The 14,583-nt window shown below is 43.1% G+C and overlaps 2 protein-coding genes and 1 long non-coding RNA gene across 3 annotated transcripts; 1 reads left to right on the top strand and 2 right to left on the bottom strand.

Moving 5' to 3' along the window:
• Positions 1-370: 370 nt before the first annotated feature.
• gpr180 (G protein-coupled receptor 180) lies at positions 371-8,966 on the bottom strand. The gene is made up of 10 exons (XM_052056952.1): positions 8,734-8,966; positions 8,404-8,547; positions 7,905-7,999; positions 7,642-7,747; positions 7,335-7,515; positions 5,204-5,253; positions 4,966-5,123; positions 4,721-4,909; positions 4,570-4,647; positions 371-2,405 (listed from the first exon to the last, which is right to left on the bottom strand). Exons 1-10 carry the CDS (start codon positions 8,870-8,872, stop codon positions 2,250-2,252), a joined length of 1,296 nt encoding a protein of 431 aa, XP_051912912.1. The 5' UTR covers positions 8,873-8,966; the 3' UTR covers positions 371-2,249.
• On the bottom strand, positions 2,514-4,563 carry LOC127595486 (uncharacterized). The gene is made up of 2 exons (XR_007961274.1): positions 3,836-4,563; positions 2,514-2,796 (listed from the first exon to the last, which is right to left on the bottom strand). It is a non-coding gene; the product is annotated as an uncharacterized LOC127595486 (long non-coding RNA).
• A 409-nt stretch (positions 8,967-9,375) lies between the features above and the next one.
• On the top strand, positions 9,376-12,595 carry LOC127595451 (dTDP-D-glucose 4,6-dehydratase-like). The gene is made up of 12 exons (XM_052056969.1): positions 9,376-9,529; positions 9,635-9,701; positions 9,814-9,882; positions 10,004-10,094; positions 10,166-10,314; positions 10,954-11,052; positions 11,122-11,181; positions 11,454-11,497; positions 11,569-11,734; positions 11,808-11,863; positions 12,198-12,295; positions 12,383-12,595. Exons 1-12 carry the CDS (start codon positions 9,483-9,485, stop codon positions 12,427-12,429), a joined length of 993 nt encoding a protein of 330 aa, XP_051912929.1. The 5' UTR covers positions 9,376-9,482; the 3' UTR covers positions 12,430-12,595.
• The last annotated feature ends 1,988 nt before the right edge of the window (positions 12,596-14,583 follow it).

Here is a 14,583-nt window from a genome sequence, read left to right as displayed (position 1 = left end):
GCAAAAAGTACATCCTGTCGCATTCTTTTTAAACACTAACAACTTTTTGATTGCCATTCATTTTTCAAAGAAAAATAGGCAATACCTGTATCATGTAACACTCAACTTTAAAAATGTTAAATGAAATGTAATCGTATCCTTTTTTTTTACAATAAAAATGTCTTAAATGGCAAGTTCTCGTTTTATTTTTTGAATAACTTAAAATGGTGTTTACAAAAGTAAGGCGATATATTTTAACATTTTCCACATAAGCTTCAGCTTTCTTCTTTGTTACACCTGTGCTGGACAAAAGACACACTTGCACTACACTAGCAACATTTTAACACAGGCCAACTGCATTCAATGAGTACAAACGTCTCAAAAAGGAGGATAATGTGTCACACTAAAATGTCTAATTCTTTATTTCCTTTTTATGTTACATTTGCATCAAAAAGTTCTTGTTTTATCATTTTGGTGTACAAAGAGAGAGATTTTATTTGGATGCAGTGGGAGTGGGGGTAGGGGGTTTCATCAGCATTGGGTTCAAACGTTAACAAGGAAAAGATTTAAGGGGATGTGCACTTTTTGTTACCCTGAAACATTTCGGGTCACATATTTCCACAGGTTGTGAAGAATAAAACAATAGTGAACTGCTCACTTATACATTTTCTTTAACTGTACATAAATTTGAAAAAATTCAACAGAATTTTTTTTTTCAAGCATCAGGTCTGAAATGAGGTGGATATATTTGAATGTCATGCATTCAGAAACGTTAAATAGCTTAACTCGCTTTAGTTTGAGGTTACTGTCTTTCATCCGCAGATGAAGACTTTGAGATCGGCTGACAAGAGGAAAGACAAACAGGCCTCCACAGACATAGGTTAAATATGATATACTGTTCTCCTTCAAAAGTACAGTATTGAATCGTCAAGGGCAAGTCCTTCCCGAAGACAAAAGTTCAAAAGTCCAGACTTTGTTTCATGGTATTTACATTGAGGTGTGTTACCCAACTACTCAGGACAGAGCACCTTTTGTTTTGAAACCAATTTCATTCACCCTCACGGCCTATACTGCAGCCTCTCTCGGTTCTTGTTCATTTCGGGTGTTTTGGGTCATTATCTTGTTGCATGATGAAGTTTCTCAAAATCAGTTTGGATGCATTTTTCTATATCTATATCAGACAAAATGATTTGTAGACTTCAAAATTAATTCTGCTGCAACCCCCTTGAGGTACATAATCAATAAAGACTAGTGAGCCCTTTCCAGAAGGAGCCATGCAAGCCTAAGCGTGAGCTTATGCGTTTTGGGTCATAAATACTGTAGATCCTTTTTTCCCCCTCTCCATACTTTGGCCTTTCCATTAATTTGGTAGAAGTTATTCTTGGTCTCTTTAGCCTATAAAACTTTGTTTCAAAACTCAGGTGCCTCGTCTCTGTACTTTTTTGCAAAATCCAATCTAGCCTTCTGATTCTGTTTGATGATGAATGGCTTGCATTTGTGTGTAGGTTTTGGTACAGCAGTCCCCCCTCTTCTCTCAGCTTCAAAATGGTTTGCTTTTCTCCCAGAGAGCTCTCTCGTATTCATAGTTGCTTAACAGGAAATGCAGTTCTCAATGGTGAAACCCAACGCCGTAAACAACAACCGTGTAATCTTTAAGCAATTCATCACAATGGCAATACCTGAGCAATTAGAAACACCCAGCAGTCACATGTTCCGATTCCTTTGCTCACTTGAAAAGTGGGTGGCTTTAAACAAAAGTCACTGTCCTTTTTTTTAAACACATCTACATGTAAATGCCATCAACTAAAACCTCTTTCAATCTGAGACACAAATGTCTTCAGTATACATCACAAACGAAGGACTTGGCATTGCTGTTCCAATACCTTTGGAGGGGACTCTATGTCAAGCAATTAAATTCACATTTCTGTATGCTCATACTCAAAATGACTTTCCTTTAAACCTTCATCCCACATCACGCTCAGGTCGATTCCCACTTGAAATAAATTCCACTAAGAGTCCCCGCATTGTATAATGTATGTTCTATATATGTTAAAAAAAAAAGCCAAATAAAACTCGACATCGACAACAAGCCCCTGCTGTTTTCTGTTCTTGTCCTCCCTGGCGGCCCCTCTCTTGCGGTGCCGCTTTTGATTCCCTGGAAGAAAAACGATGCGAAACAATCTGTTCCATCGCTTTGCAGAAAACAACCAAGATCAAAAGCGGCCCTGCAGCACGACGCCTCCCGTCGGCTCTGTCCGGGATACGGGCACTCAATAGTGTCCCCTCTGGTTGTTTCTGGACATTGTGAGTGGTAGTGACACGGAGGAGAGTGAGGATACTTCCCAGTAGAGGGAACGAGACAGAAAAAGCTGGTAGAGGATCACCATGGAAATGGACTGACACAGAATCACACCAATGGTGACCACCTGCACAAAAGACAAAGCAAAAACGGGTTGTTTTCTTTTTTTTTTTTTTTTACCATGAATGATCAGTAGGGGTAGGGTGTGATCAAGTACAAATACAGTGCAATGTAATTGAGTAGATTTTTCACCTACCTGGAGATCACTTGAGTATTTATTTTTATGACATTAAACTTTTAACCAGACCCACGTTTAAAATCCTACTTTCAACCCTAACTCTGAAACCCTAACCCTACTTTGAAACCCCAACCCTAGTTTGAAATATTACCCATGTTAATAACCCTACTTTGAAAAACATAACCCTAGTTTAAAACCCTATCCTGAAACCCTAACACCATCTTAAAACCTTACTTTGAAATCCTAACCCTGTTAAAAACCCTAAACCCAATTTGAAACCCTACCTGCAAGGCTGTGGGAATGAAACAACAGGGTGCTTGGACAAGATGGGAGAACGCAGTTGAGAGGAAAGTGACCTGGGCAGAGCTTTGGAAAGCAGAGCCTCAACGCATTAAATTCCTCATCCAGGCAGTTTATGATGTGCTCCCAAGCCCATCAAATCTGCACACATGGGGCATAGCAGAGACACCGGCATGCCCACTGTGCTCCAGGCGAGGAACCCTGGAACACATCCTCAGTGGCTGCACAAGGGCACTTGGAGATGGACGGTACAGGTGGAGGCATGATCAAGTCCTTAAGACTATCGCGGAAGCCATTACCGCAGGGCTGGCATGGGCTAAACAGTTCCGCCCCTCCAACAAAACCATCGCCTTTGTCAGAGCTGGGGACAAGCCTACCGCGGCCAGCAGAACATCATCTGCAGGCATCCTGACATCTGCAAGAGACTGGCAGTTGTTGGTGGATCTTGAAAAAAAGCTGAAGTTCCCCAGCCATATTGCAGTTACCACCCTACGACCTGACATTGTCCTCGTATCGGAGTCCACCAAACAAGCAGTGCTGCTGGAGCTGACAGTGCCGTGGGAAGATCGCTTGGAAGAAGCCTTTGAGAGGAAGCTCTCCAAGTACGCAGGACTGGTCAGCGACTGCCAGCTGGCTGGTTGGAGAGCAAGGTGTTTCCCTGTGGAGGTTGGTTGCAGAGGATTCGCAGCCCGTTCCTTGGCCAGAGCCTACTGAAGTTTAGGCATCAATGGAGAGATGAAAAGGAGAGCCATCCGCAATACCACTGAAGCGGCAGAAAGAGCCTCAAGATGGCTGTGGCTCAAAAGAGGAGATCCATGGAGTCATGGTAGCTAGCTAGCTGTCTGGACACAGGCCGGGACTTGATCAACCCCGGCTGGGTCACCTGGAGGAGGGCGTCTGAGAGTTGAAAGACCCGAAACGTCCAGTGAATCCAGGAACATCACTGATGATGTGTCCAGACTAGGCATCAGTAGATGTATGTACACAGTGAAATCCTAACCCTGTTAAAAACCCTAAACCCAATTTGAAACCCTAACTTTAGTCTGAAATGCTACTGCAAAACTGAACCCTAATTTGAAATCCTACTTTGAAAACCTTAACCGAGTTTAAAGCCCTAATTTGTAATCTCAAACCTAGTTTGAAACGCAGATCTGAAACCCTCAACCTAGTTTCAAACCCTAAATTTAGCTTCAAATCCTATTTTTTAACCCCAAGCCTAGTTTCAAACCCTAATTTGAACCCTAGTTTAACGTCCTACTTTGAAATCCTAACCCTAGTTTTAAACCCTAAACCTAGTTTAAACCCCTACTTTATAACCCTAACTAACCCTATTTTAAAGCACTACTTTGAAACCCGTAACCTAGTTTCAAACCCTAAATTGAGCTTCAAATCCTATTTTTTAACCCCAAGCCTAGTTTCAAACCCTAATTTGAACCCTAGTTTAACGTCCTACTTTGAAATCCTAACCCTAGTTTTAAACCCTAAACCTAGTTTAAACCCCTACTTTATAACCCTAACTAACCCTATTTTAAAGCACTACTTTGAAACCCGTAACCTAGTTTAAACCCTAACACTAGTTTACCAAAATCCCAACATGTTCCCTGGGCCCGCCTCCTTATTTGAGAAGATACGGTAAATTCTGTGCTGAGGATGCCCCCTGACTCATTGACACCCCTCCCCCGCCCCCCACGCCCCTGGTACAGCGTGAGTACTTTTGACACATCTGCTAATGAAGCGGAAAAGGCTTCCAAACCTTCTCCCTCTGGTGCTCATTGAAGATGACAGACGTGAGGACGAGGACAGGATGGCAAAGGAACCACAGGAAGCATCCCTGTGGAGAAAACGCAAGGGTGAGGAGTTGTTGTGACAGTAGCAGTAGCAAGTCGCGTGCCGCTGCAGGTAACCTTGGCAAAGCAGAGGTAGAAATCTCTTTTCAGGGTGCTCCTCTCGGTGGAGATGATCTGGTAGAGAACGGAGGCCAGCAGAAGGGCCATTGTCACCCTCAGGGCGATGAGGAGAATGCCCGCCAGGTTCTGCTGGCTGTGATGTTGGCGCTCGGACGCAGAGTAGTGCTCCCACACCAGGAGCACACCCTGGAAGGGACACCATTAGCATCTCTGCATCGGGCCACCTGACAAATCGGGCGTACCTGCACGACGACTCCGCAGACGGCGACGGCCGTGGACGGCGGAGACTGTTCCCACTGCAGAGGTCGGGACTGAGGTTTACGGCCTCGGCTCAGGCTCCAGCTCGCGCACAGGCTAAGTAACGTGTACAGTATTGACACCTGAGCTGCCATAGCCCAGACTGCACAGGGACAACAAGCCAAAGAAGTCACTTGGTGTTTTATTTCGGAAGTTTCCCACCAAAAAGATGAAAGGACATACACTCAGCCAGGCTGCCCATCAGTGGAATGCCAATGCCGTCTCTTGAGTACCTGCAAGATGAAGTGTGTTTTATGCCAGCAATGTTTCATGATGACTCCGCCAGTGCTAAATGCATTACATTCTGATAGCTTCATTCCGAAGTTTACCGAGCACCATGCAATGCACCCGAACCTAACTTAGACTGGACCATTGTGGGGCTTTTTTGTTTGTTACAAATGCTATTTTCAACTACATGAGTTTACAACACTTAAAAAGGGAAGGATTTGACCAGACTGAGGATTTCACTCGGTTTGTGGATTTTATTGACGAGAAACAGGTAGGTGAAAACCCCGTAGCCTCTGTGATCGTTTCCTACTTCCCTGTTTTAGTCCAATTATTTGGTTTGCAATTTCACTGAATGCTATTAGCTGCTCTGCAAAGACACTGAACAAAGTTCTGAGCAAACAAACTGTTCTGGGGTGCTGGCATGGGCTCCCCATTAGGTTTTGTGTTTGCCTGTGTGCTACGCCGTGGAGGCGTGTGCGCTCGCTGTTAAGCGCATGCAGTGTTGAGGCTGGTGTCACCAGCACATGAGGCAAACCTCCCCATAGATCACTGCAACAGTACCAGAAATATAGCAGCGAAATACGCCAGCCTCCTCGAGATGCATGTCATTAATTAGAGATTACTAGACCTATGATAATATTTTTAAAATGTACATTAATGCGATATAACTTCTTTTTTTGCATATTATTGAAATCAAGAGTGGGATTTTTAATTAAGGAACATTGGAAAATCAAAAATTGCTTCAACACCATCCCTTTAAGTATTGTTGTAACACAATATATAGTACTGTACCCTCCATAATTATTCGCACCCCTAGTTAAGATGTGTTAAACGCTGTCAATAAAAAAAATTAAAAATATGTGTAATATATCATTTTATTGCAGAAACATACTCTTATTGTGAACATTTGTACAGACAGCTGGATCTTGCTAGCTAAAACCCTGGAAACATACTGTGTTCCCTCGCTGTTTTCCAGTTCGGTAATGCAGATTCGCTCTATTGCGGATTTTTGATTGTGACACTAACTTCATGGATTGCAGTTTTACGTCGCTATTTTAGCATGTTCTCTTGCTATTTTGCTTCCTTGTAAGTTGTATTTTTTGTATTTTTTTTTTAAGTGGAAATTTGTTTTACAAAAACCAAGACGATGAAATTTAGCGCTTCGCCTATAATCAGCAATTTGTAATCCTTCTACAGTTTGCATTTTAAAAATTACATCCAGTGGTTAGCGCGTCGACCTCAGTGCGGAGGTAACGGGTTCAATTCCAGCTCCGGCCTCCCTGTGTGGAGTTTGCATGTTCTTCTCAAAATTGTCCCGAGGTGTGAGTGTGAGCGCGGATGGTTGTTCGTCCCTGTGTGCCCTGCAATTGGCTGGCAACCGGTTCAGGGTGTCCCCTGCTTACTGCCCGAAGATAGCTGGATAGACTATAAATAGCCAATAGACTCCAGCACTCCCCGCGACCCTTGTGAGGATAAGCGGATTGGAAAATGAATGAATGAAATGTAACAAGTGTTTAGATGAGTTGGAACCGTGTCTATGTGTGCAGCTGTGGAGGAGGGGTGTAATGGCTTAACCCTTTCATGCACCCTGTAACCTGATAACATGACAAACTGTCCACTATAGTAACCACTGTCCCTGAAAGGATTACTAAAGGCGTAAATGTCCCCCCCCCCCCCAATAAAATAAATAAGAATAAATAAGAGGCCACTGTATACTTTGCAGAAATTCACTTATTTCTGGGGCCTAGAACATATCACCCATGGAAAGTGAGGAAACACTGTCATGCTCTTCATAATTCATGGTTAAGACGTGTTAAAAGCCTTAAAATGAATTCAATTCATATTGCAGAAGCATACTTCCATATTGAAAATAATAGAAATGGTTCACCAGACACAGAATCGAACTCCTCCCACCGCAGTCCCTAGACTGCCCCAGAACACACTATACTTCTTTACTATTGACATTTGGGACGGTAAATGCTCATCTTACACTATGTAAAGTCATGGCATCTTTCTAAGGCTCTAATAGACATAGGCCAGATGAATATGGTTACTTTGGTTTAGGCTCGTTAATGTCTTCTCTTACCTGGCCATGTGAATGTAGTTGCAAAGGGCAGAGCATCCCTGCAAGGCCAGACTTGTGGTCAGCACCTTCAGGACCGTGTGCATGGGACCACCCTTCCTCAGAGCCTGATAGAGTGGCTTAATGTAGATACAGGAAGCTACAAAGTACGCCACGAGCAGGAGGAAGTAAAACGTGTGGAGACCTAGCGCAGAGGAAAAGAAAATAATAATAATCACATGAAAGGCTTCAGCATTCAACTACGTAGTTTTTCTCGCAATATCCATATCAGCGGTGGTTCTGAACTTCACTGAACAAAGGGATGTCTGACCTGCCATCTCGGCACTAAAATGCTCCAGGGGGTTTCCTGCAGAATCAGCATTGAGGAGCAGGACAGTAAACCTGAGGTCATCATGAGAAGGGATGACTGTATCCTCCTGAAGTTAAGAGAACATAAGCAGACTCAAACTTTCACACTGTGTTATTAGTACAACTGGTCACCCCAGTGATTCTCAACCACCGTGCCTCGGCACATTCGTTTGTCGTGACTCGTGAGAGATATTCACGTGCCAAGGGAAATGATTCAACATTTACCTGGCATGTGTATCGATCTGCATAGAGGGCGTTCCACACTGTAGGGGACGAATGTTTAGGAATCGTCTGGTTGTGTTCTTCTTGACTGAGAGAAACTGCAACAATGGGAGGAAAAACACACTAATGTCGATGTGTGCGACAGAGTGTATATATGTAGTTTGACTAATCGTGCCTTGGGGGACAGTCTATAACACCTAATGCCCATGTAAAAAAATAATTTCACTCAACGTCAGTAAAATGATATCAATCGTCACCAAAATGTCCGTGGATACATTTCTATTTTAATGCCCACTTCAACCTCTTAAAATATCAGAACGACTGCCCCTGTCTCTATAGTTAATGTATATGGGGGTGGGGGTGGGGGGCCTCAATAGCCATAAAATCTGTCAAATTCTGGCGATTATTTTGATATTTTCAGAGGTTGAAGTGGGCATGAGTAACGATGTGCATGCGAATTTTGATAACGTTTGGTCGGTAGCACTGGTACCAAATTTCTTACTGATGAAATGGGCTCTGCTGAGCCTTTCAGAACAGCTGAGGTTGTCCCAATCCTCGTCCACATTTGGATACAGCAGCAGTCGGGATTCCTTTTCTGCAGCTAGTGAAGGGTTGTCCACTTGACAGACCAACAAACCATCAGCACCTACAGACAGGTAGCCAGTCAAACAGGACAAGGGAAACCTTTCAATGTGTCCTCCTTTCCGACAGTTTGTCGTTTGAAATTTCAAAGGCTGCCAATATTAAATTTCCCTTTAGAAAAACGTTGGGGAGCAAAGGGGTGAATATTGAAATCCTGACATCATCATATAAATGACAACAACTGAATTACCTTGATACATGAATTTTGTGATGAATTGGCCTTGATGCCGTCTCGCTACTTCGGTCTGAAAAAGTCCCGTTACAGTTTTCCCAAAAGCCTGCATAGAGAATAGTACTGCGGCTGTAAACGCGGTTAATAATCTGGACATTTTACAGGCCCTAATCTTTACGATTTAAACCAATAAAGGTTAGCTCATCACTTCATTGAGCCACGAAACCAGTGGACATCCCTTCAGCATCAAGTTAATTGCACGGAGACAAATAAAGCGGAAGTCAATAAATATTATCCTTATAAACCCTTGAAACTATTCTTTTTAGGATTTGGGTGAATGTGACAAGCAATAACATGTTAAAAGACAAGAAACCTCATCAAAACGTGTATACTTGAGTCCTTGATAGTGATATTCTACATGACCTGTTACCAAGGTATAGACGTTTATTTTGACATTAGTTTACGGAAGTGGTATTTATTTAGTGAGCTTTGTGCTATTACTTTGTCCAATCGCTACTGTTAATAAACTATTAGATTTAGAATCCGCCCAATCAGAATAACGTTCCTCCAAAATGACAAATGTTCAGCCAATCACATAGATGAATGTGGCCGAATTTGGCCACATATGCTCCACCCATTTTCAACGTGTCAACACTACCGTAAACAATCGTCTACTGTCGCGCTGACAAGTGTGAAAATGTCGTGTATTAAACGTCCAAGATTACGAGTTTATAAGTGACACCCAAAGACATTGTGTGAATGGACCGATGGACTCCATCAGAACGGTTTTGGTGACTGGGGGGTGTGGTTTTATGTGAGTTCACGCCACCCAAATTATGCAGTTGCAAAAAATATATATTATTTTAAAAATATTTTGGGGTTACATTGGCATAAATGATTTGCTCCTCTGTCCAAATAGCGGCTCTCACCTTGTGTGTTACCTGGTTCGAAGCTATCCCGAATGGAAAATTTATAACTTGGATAATGTAAGCTTCAATTATGAATTTAAATTGCTGTAAATATAGTCAATATACAACTTAAAATTGTGGTTGAAACTGCTTCAAACGCGATGAAAATTTGTTTTTTAATCTATTTCAGTTAGATTACTGCTGCAGCCCAAGGTGTCTGGAGAGCATTAAAAACAGAGCAAACTACACATTTATCAAGGTAATAAATTGCATTTTTCTTTTATGGTAGGATACCTGATAACTTTGCCATATGATTCCCTCCTCCGTATGTACAAAGCCGTTTAAATTATATTGTACATATTTACCTATTTTTGTAACAGGGGGATATAAGTGACTCCCAGCTGGTGAACCAGATCTTCAACACAGAAAATGTTGACGTTATCTTCCACTTGGCTGCCAAAACCCACGTTGGTGAGCAGCGAATCAGATGTTTGCAGCCACAACACTATCAAATACAATTGTCTTGTTGGGTTTCCCCTCAGATTCATCCTTCCAAACCCCAGCCATTTTCCAGCATGTTAACACCTACGGTACGCAAGTTTTGCTATCGGCTGCCAGTCAGGCCCGCCACAAGCTTCAGCGCTTCATCTACGTCAGCACCGATGAAGTGTATGGATCAAGTGTAGATGAGGTTTGGAGCATTTCTTTACTCATCTAGTTTTTAGATGAGTAAAGAATCTGAAAAGTCAACACACACGTTTAAATGCCATGTTTTGTGATTTTTAAAAAAAGAGAAAAAAAGAATATTTTTTTTCCCCACCATTTTCTTCAGCTGCAACCGGGGCTTAGTCAAGGCAGTGCAAATTATTAATAGTTCTAAATACCTGTCAGTATTGGCACAAAACCTTCAGGTTTCTGCCCCAGAAGCAAAAGAAATGTCACGCAAATTCTACCAGAGCAGCAGAACTTAATTGGGATTTAATCAGAGGCACACTAGATGGTGTGTGCTGACAGCCATTGAACATGATTAGGTGTGTTTCATCAATCCTTCATCTGAACACAGCAACATCCCCAATTATGCGGGTGTGCGCATTTGTACAATGACATAATCTCAGTTGTAAATGTTTACTGACCCCTCTTAAGAGTTCTTATTTTCGGTTGCGTTGTACAGGCTATACTGTAGTTAACATCACGAGTGGAAACGGTTTTAAATAGCTTGGTCTTTATTTTATTGTATTTTGGGGGGGGAGTGTACACTTTTTATATCCACCATAAATCATTGCGCACAAAAGGCGTCATACTGAATAAATTTGGGGGTTGTGTTTTGCAGGTGTTTGATGAGAGCAGTCCAATGAGGCCTTCCAACCCGTATTCTGCTTCAAAAGCAGCTGCAGAACTCCTGGTCAGGTTGTACTGGGAAAATTATAAGGTACCAAGAAGTTCCTTTCCTGTGAAGTAGAAATTGCACACAATGCATGAATTAGTTTGCTCTCTTCAGCTTCCCGTCATCATCACAAGGAGCAACAACATCTATGGTCCCCAACAATACATTGAGAAGGTACAGAATCACTCAATAGCAGTAGTAAGCAAAATAAAAGTAAACAAAGCATAAAACAATCTACCGGTAAGTGAAATGACAACTAATCAAAAATCCCAAACTATTATAACCTGGGTGGTGAGAAGAAAATAAGTACAAGATTTGAATCAGTTCAACCTTTACACAAGTATCTCTACTGCTATTTCAGTACTGTGCTCAACAGTACCGGTAATTGCTTATGTGTAGTTCTAGTGTTGGATTGTAATAATTGACTGGTGTTCTTACCGTCACAGGTCATCCCCAAGTTTCTCACTTTGTTGCAAATGGGCAAAAAATGGTAGGAATTTTATTTTGAAAGGTCACACTGAGCAGCCTCCTGACTTTGTTCCGGTCTCCTCTCTGCCGCAGTACCATTCATGGAACCCTCCCCAAATCTCGTCATTTCCTCTTCGTCGACGACGCAGTCAACGCCTTTCTGATGCTTCTGGAGAAAGGGATTGTGGGAGAAGTCTACAACATAGGGTCAAACTGTGAGATAACCATAGTGCAATTGGCCAAGGAACTTGCCAAGATGGTAGGTTGACGTGGACACCACACCTGTGTCGTACGAAATACACGACTGCCATTGGTGTGTGTATATGTTTAAGGTACAAAACGTGCCAGATGCCGAGCTGAACAACTGGCTCGAAGTTGTGCCAGACAGGTAAGGCCGGATTGATGCGTTACTCCACTCATTCACGTTTATGATTTATCAACAACATGCCAGTGATTCTCAACTTGTGGTTCGGGAATCGGTAGTAGATTGACATTAAACTTGAACTCAAGGGTCGTATTAATCTTCCTTTAAGCCTGAAGAATAGTTTGCTATCTTTCAAACACATTTTCTTGATTGATTTGAACTTCGATTCAAATTGGATGGCAACTGAACAAAAATGCAGATATCAGTGTGACAGCAGTTGAGAACCGCTGATCTTGCGTGTCCACGTCACATTATGAAGACTCAATAAGTCATGAAGTCACAGTGCAATGCTCTGCAGGCCGAAAGTCGACATCCGCTACCCCATCAAATGTGAGAAGCTGCAGCAGTTGGGCTGGAAGGTCCAGGTCCCCTGGCCGGATGGCATCAAACGGACTGGTACAACTGGCGCATACATACTGGCCATACACACAACTTCTGAGTTACAATATTATCTGCCATGTGTGTGTATTTTTTTTTTTTTAGTCCAATGGTACCAGGACCACCCAGACTTCTGGTCGGACACACCATAGGCCCCGAGAGAAGTTCGAAGAAACTAATCAATAGGTGCCTTGTTTTGTCACTCTCGCTGTCTTATCTGTATTGTCCATCTTATTGGACCAATAGGTGGTGGTGGGGTGCTCAGCCTCACTTGACCAAAACACTGTGAAGTAAACTTGAAATCGCAAGTGACAAGAACAGGTGGTGTGATTTTGCCCTTTCTTAAGTTCCCGTTAGTATTTGTTTCCCAACTGTAACTGGCGCCAAGACTGAGTTGTTGGTTGCCATGACAACAAAAAAAATTGAATTTATTTTAGGCTTGTTGTTTAGCTAAAGTATTTCATATTTCTATGTGAACTTTCATATTTGTTTTTTCCTTAAATCCTCTGAATATGTTATTCGGAATGTTTGTTAAAAATCACTTCCGGGTCAAGTGCCGTGTATAGCGAGGAATGAGAGAAAGATCGAGAAGACAACGGGAGACAGAGAGAGAGAGAGAGTCAGAGAACTACGATACCGTGTGATCTACGTGATTTATCGTTATTTGATCTACTTTCGGTTTACCAAGGTGCACATGGTATGTCATTTTGTGTTATTTATTTAATGTCCTGTTCAAGATATTATAATTTTGATTGTTGTTCGAAATGTGTTTTAGTTTTCACGGTGTTCCATGATTAAACGTTTTGGACATCAGTACGAGGCGTCATCCTTGACCGGGGTAGATACACCAACCATCCATCGTCTTCTGCTAGGCGGGTTTGGGTCTCATCAGTTGTAGCAGGAAAAGTCCAAATTTCTCTCAGCCATTTTGTCCAGTTCGCCAAGGACCCCAGAGGTATTCACAGGTCAGCCGGGAGACGGTCTCTCCCGCATGTTCTGGGTCGTCACTGGGGCCTCATCCCTTAGGGATGTGCCTGGAACACAACACCTCACCAGGGAGGTGTCCTGGAGGCATCCTGATCAGATGCCCGATCCACATCATCTGGCTCTTGTCAATGTGGAGGAGCTGTGGCTCTACTCCCGAGGCTCTGCCTGGTGACCGAGCTTCTCAACTTATCTCTAATGAAAGAGCCCAGACACCCATCCATCCATCCATTTTCTGAACCGCTTGATCCTCACTAGGGTCGCGGGGGGTGCTGGAGCCTATCCCAGCCGTCTTCGTGCAGTAGGCGGGGGACACCCTGGATCAGTTGTCAGCCAATCGCAGGGCACACAGAGACGAACAACCATCCACGCCCACACTCACACCTAGGGACAATTTAGAGCGTCCAATCAGCCTGCCATGCATGTTTTTGGAATGTGGGAGGAAACCGGAGCACCCGGAGAAAACCCACGCAGGCCCGGGGAGAACATGCAAACTCCACACAGGGAGGCCGGAGCTGGAATCGAACCAGGTACCTCTTCACTGTGAAGCCCAGACACCATGTGAAGAAAAAAAAAACTATTTTCGGCCGCTTGTAGCCGTGATGTTGTTCTTTCAGTCACAATCCACAGTTTGGGGCCATAGGTGAGGGCGGGTGTCAGCTCAGCTCCTTCATCGCGACAGACCATTGCAGAGTTCCCATCACCGGAGATGCAGCACTAACCCGCCTGCCGGCGCTGGAAGACATGCAATACATACAGGATACTGACCCTCCAGGACCAGAGTTGCCCACCCCTGCCCAAGAACTCCTCCACTTGGGGCAGGATCTTGTCATTACTCAGTGAAGGCACTCCACATTTTTTCTAACTGAGAATCAACTCAGATTTGGAAGTGGGTGCTTCTGTCAAGGACGTAAAGCACCTGACACTTTCGCCCCTCGGATGAGTGGGACACACAAAACCCCTCCACTACAATAAGGTCAAGGAGGAGTGCATTCGTTTGTTTTTTATGTACTTGTTTCCCAAAACACAAACAAATGAAGTATTTAGAGTGCTTTATAAATAAAGTTCTGTTTAAAGAAACATTGAGTTGCAATTTCTGGAAGAGTTGGGTGAATGCTGAAGAGCAGTGGGCAAAAAAAAAATTACCCCCCCCCCCCCACACACACACATTTTCCAAGTGTTATATATTTATCTGTATTTTGGGGTGGGGGCATTTTTCTTTCAAGAAATGATAAATCAGTGACCGTGCACTTTTGTTTTTAGACAACACTAAAGGGCAAGTTAAGAAAAATATTCTTTCCAAAATGTTCTATGCCCCCCTC

The sequence above is a fragment of the Hippocampus zosterae genome, chromosome 2 (genome assembly GCF_025434085.1).
Source record: "Hippocampus zosterae strain Florida chromosome 2, ASM2543408v3, whole genome shotgun sequence".
Lineage (NCBI taxonomy): Eukaryota > Metazoa > Chordata > Actinopteri > Syngnathiformes > Syngnathidae > Hippocampus > Hippocampus zosterae.
This window is presented reverse-complemented; position numbering and strand designations above follow the sequence as displayed.

Bases quoted from the DNA above. Each gene is read 5' to 3' on its own strand.
- LOC127595451 (XM_052056969.1), top strand. From the start codon at position 9,483: ATGGACTCCATCAGAACGGTTTTGGTGACTGGGGGGTGTGGTTTTAT. The intron at 10,095-10,165 runs GTGAGCAGCGAA...GTTTCCCCTCAG, and splicing joins GGCTGCCAAAACCCACGTTG to ATTCATCCTTCCAAACCCCA. The intron at 12,296-12,382 runs GTACAACTGGCG...TTTTTTTTTTAG, and splicing joins GGATGGCATCAAACGGACTG to TCCAATGGTACCAGGACCAC.
- gpr180 (XM_052056952.1), bottom strand. From the start codon at position 8,872: ATGTCCAGATTATTAACCGCGTTTACAGCCGCAGTACTATTCTCTATG. The intron at 8,000-8,403 runs GTAAGAAATTTG...CCATTGTTGCAG, and splicing joins CAGCAGAGCCCATTTCATCA to TTTCTCTCAGTCAAGAAGAA. The intron at 7,748-7,904 runs GTAAATGTTGAA...TCTTAACTTCAG, and splicing joins CAGATCGATACACATGCCAG to GAGGATACAGTCATCCCTTC.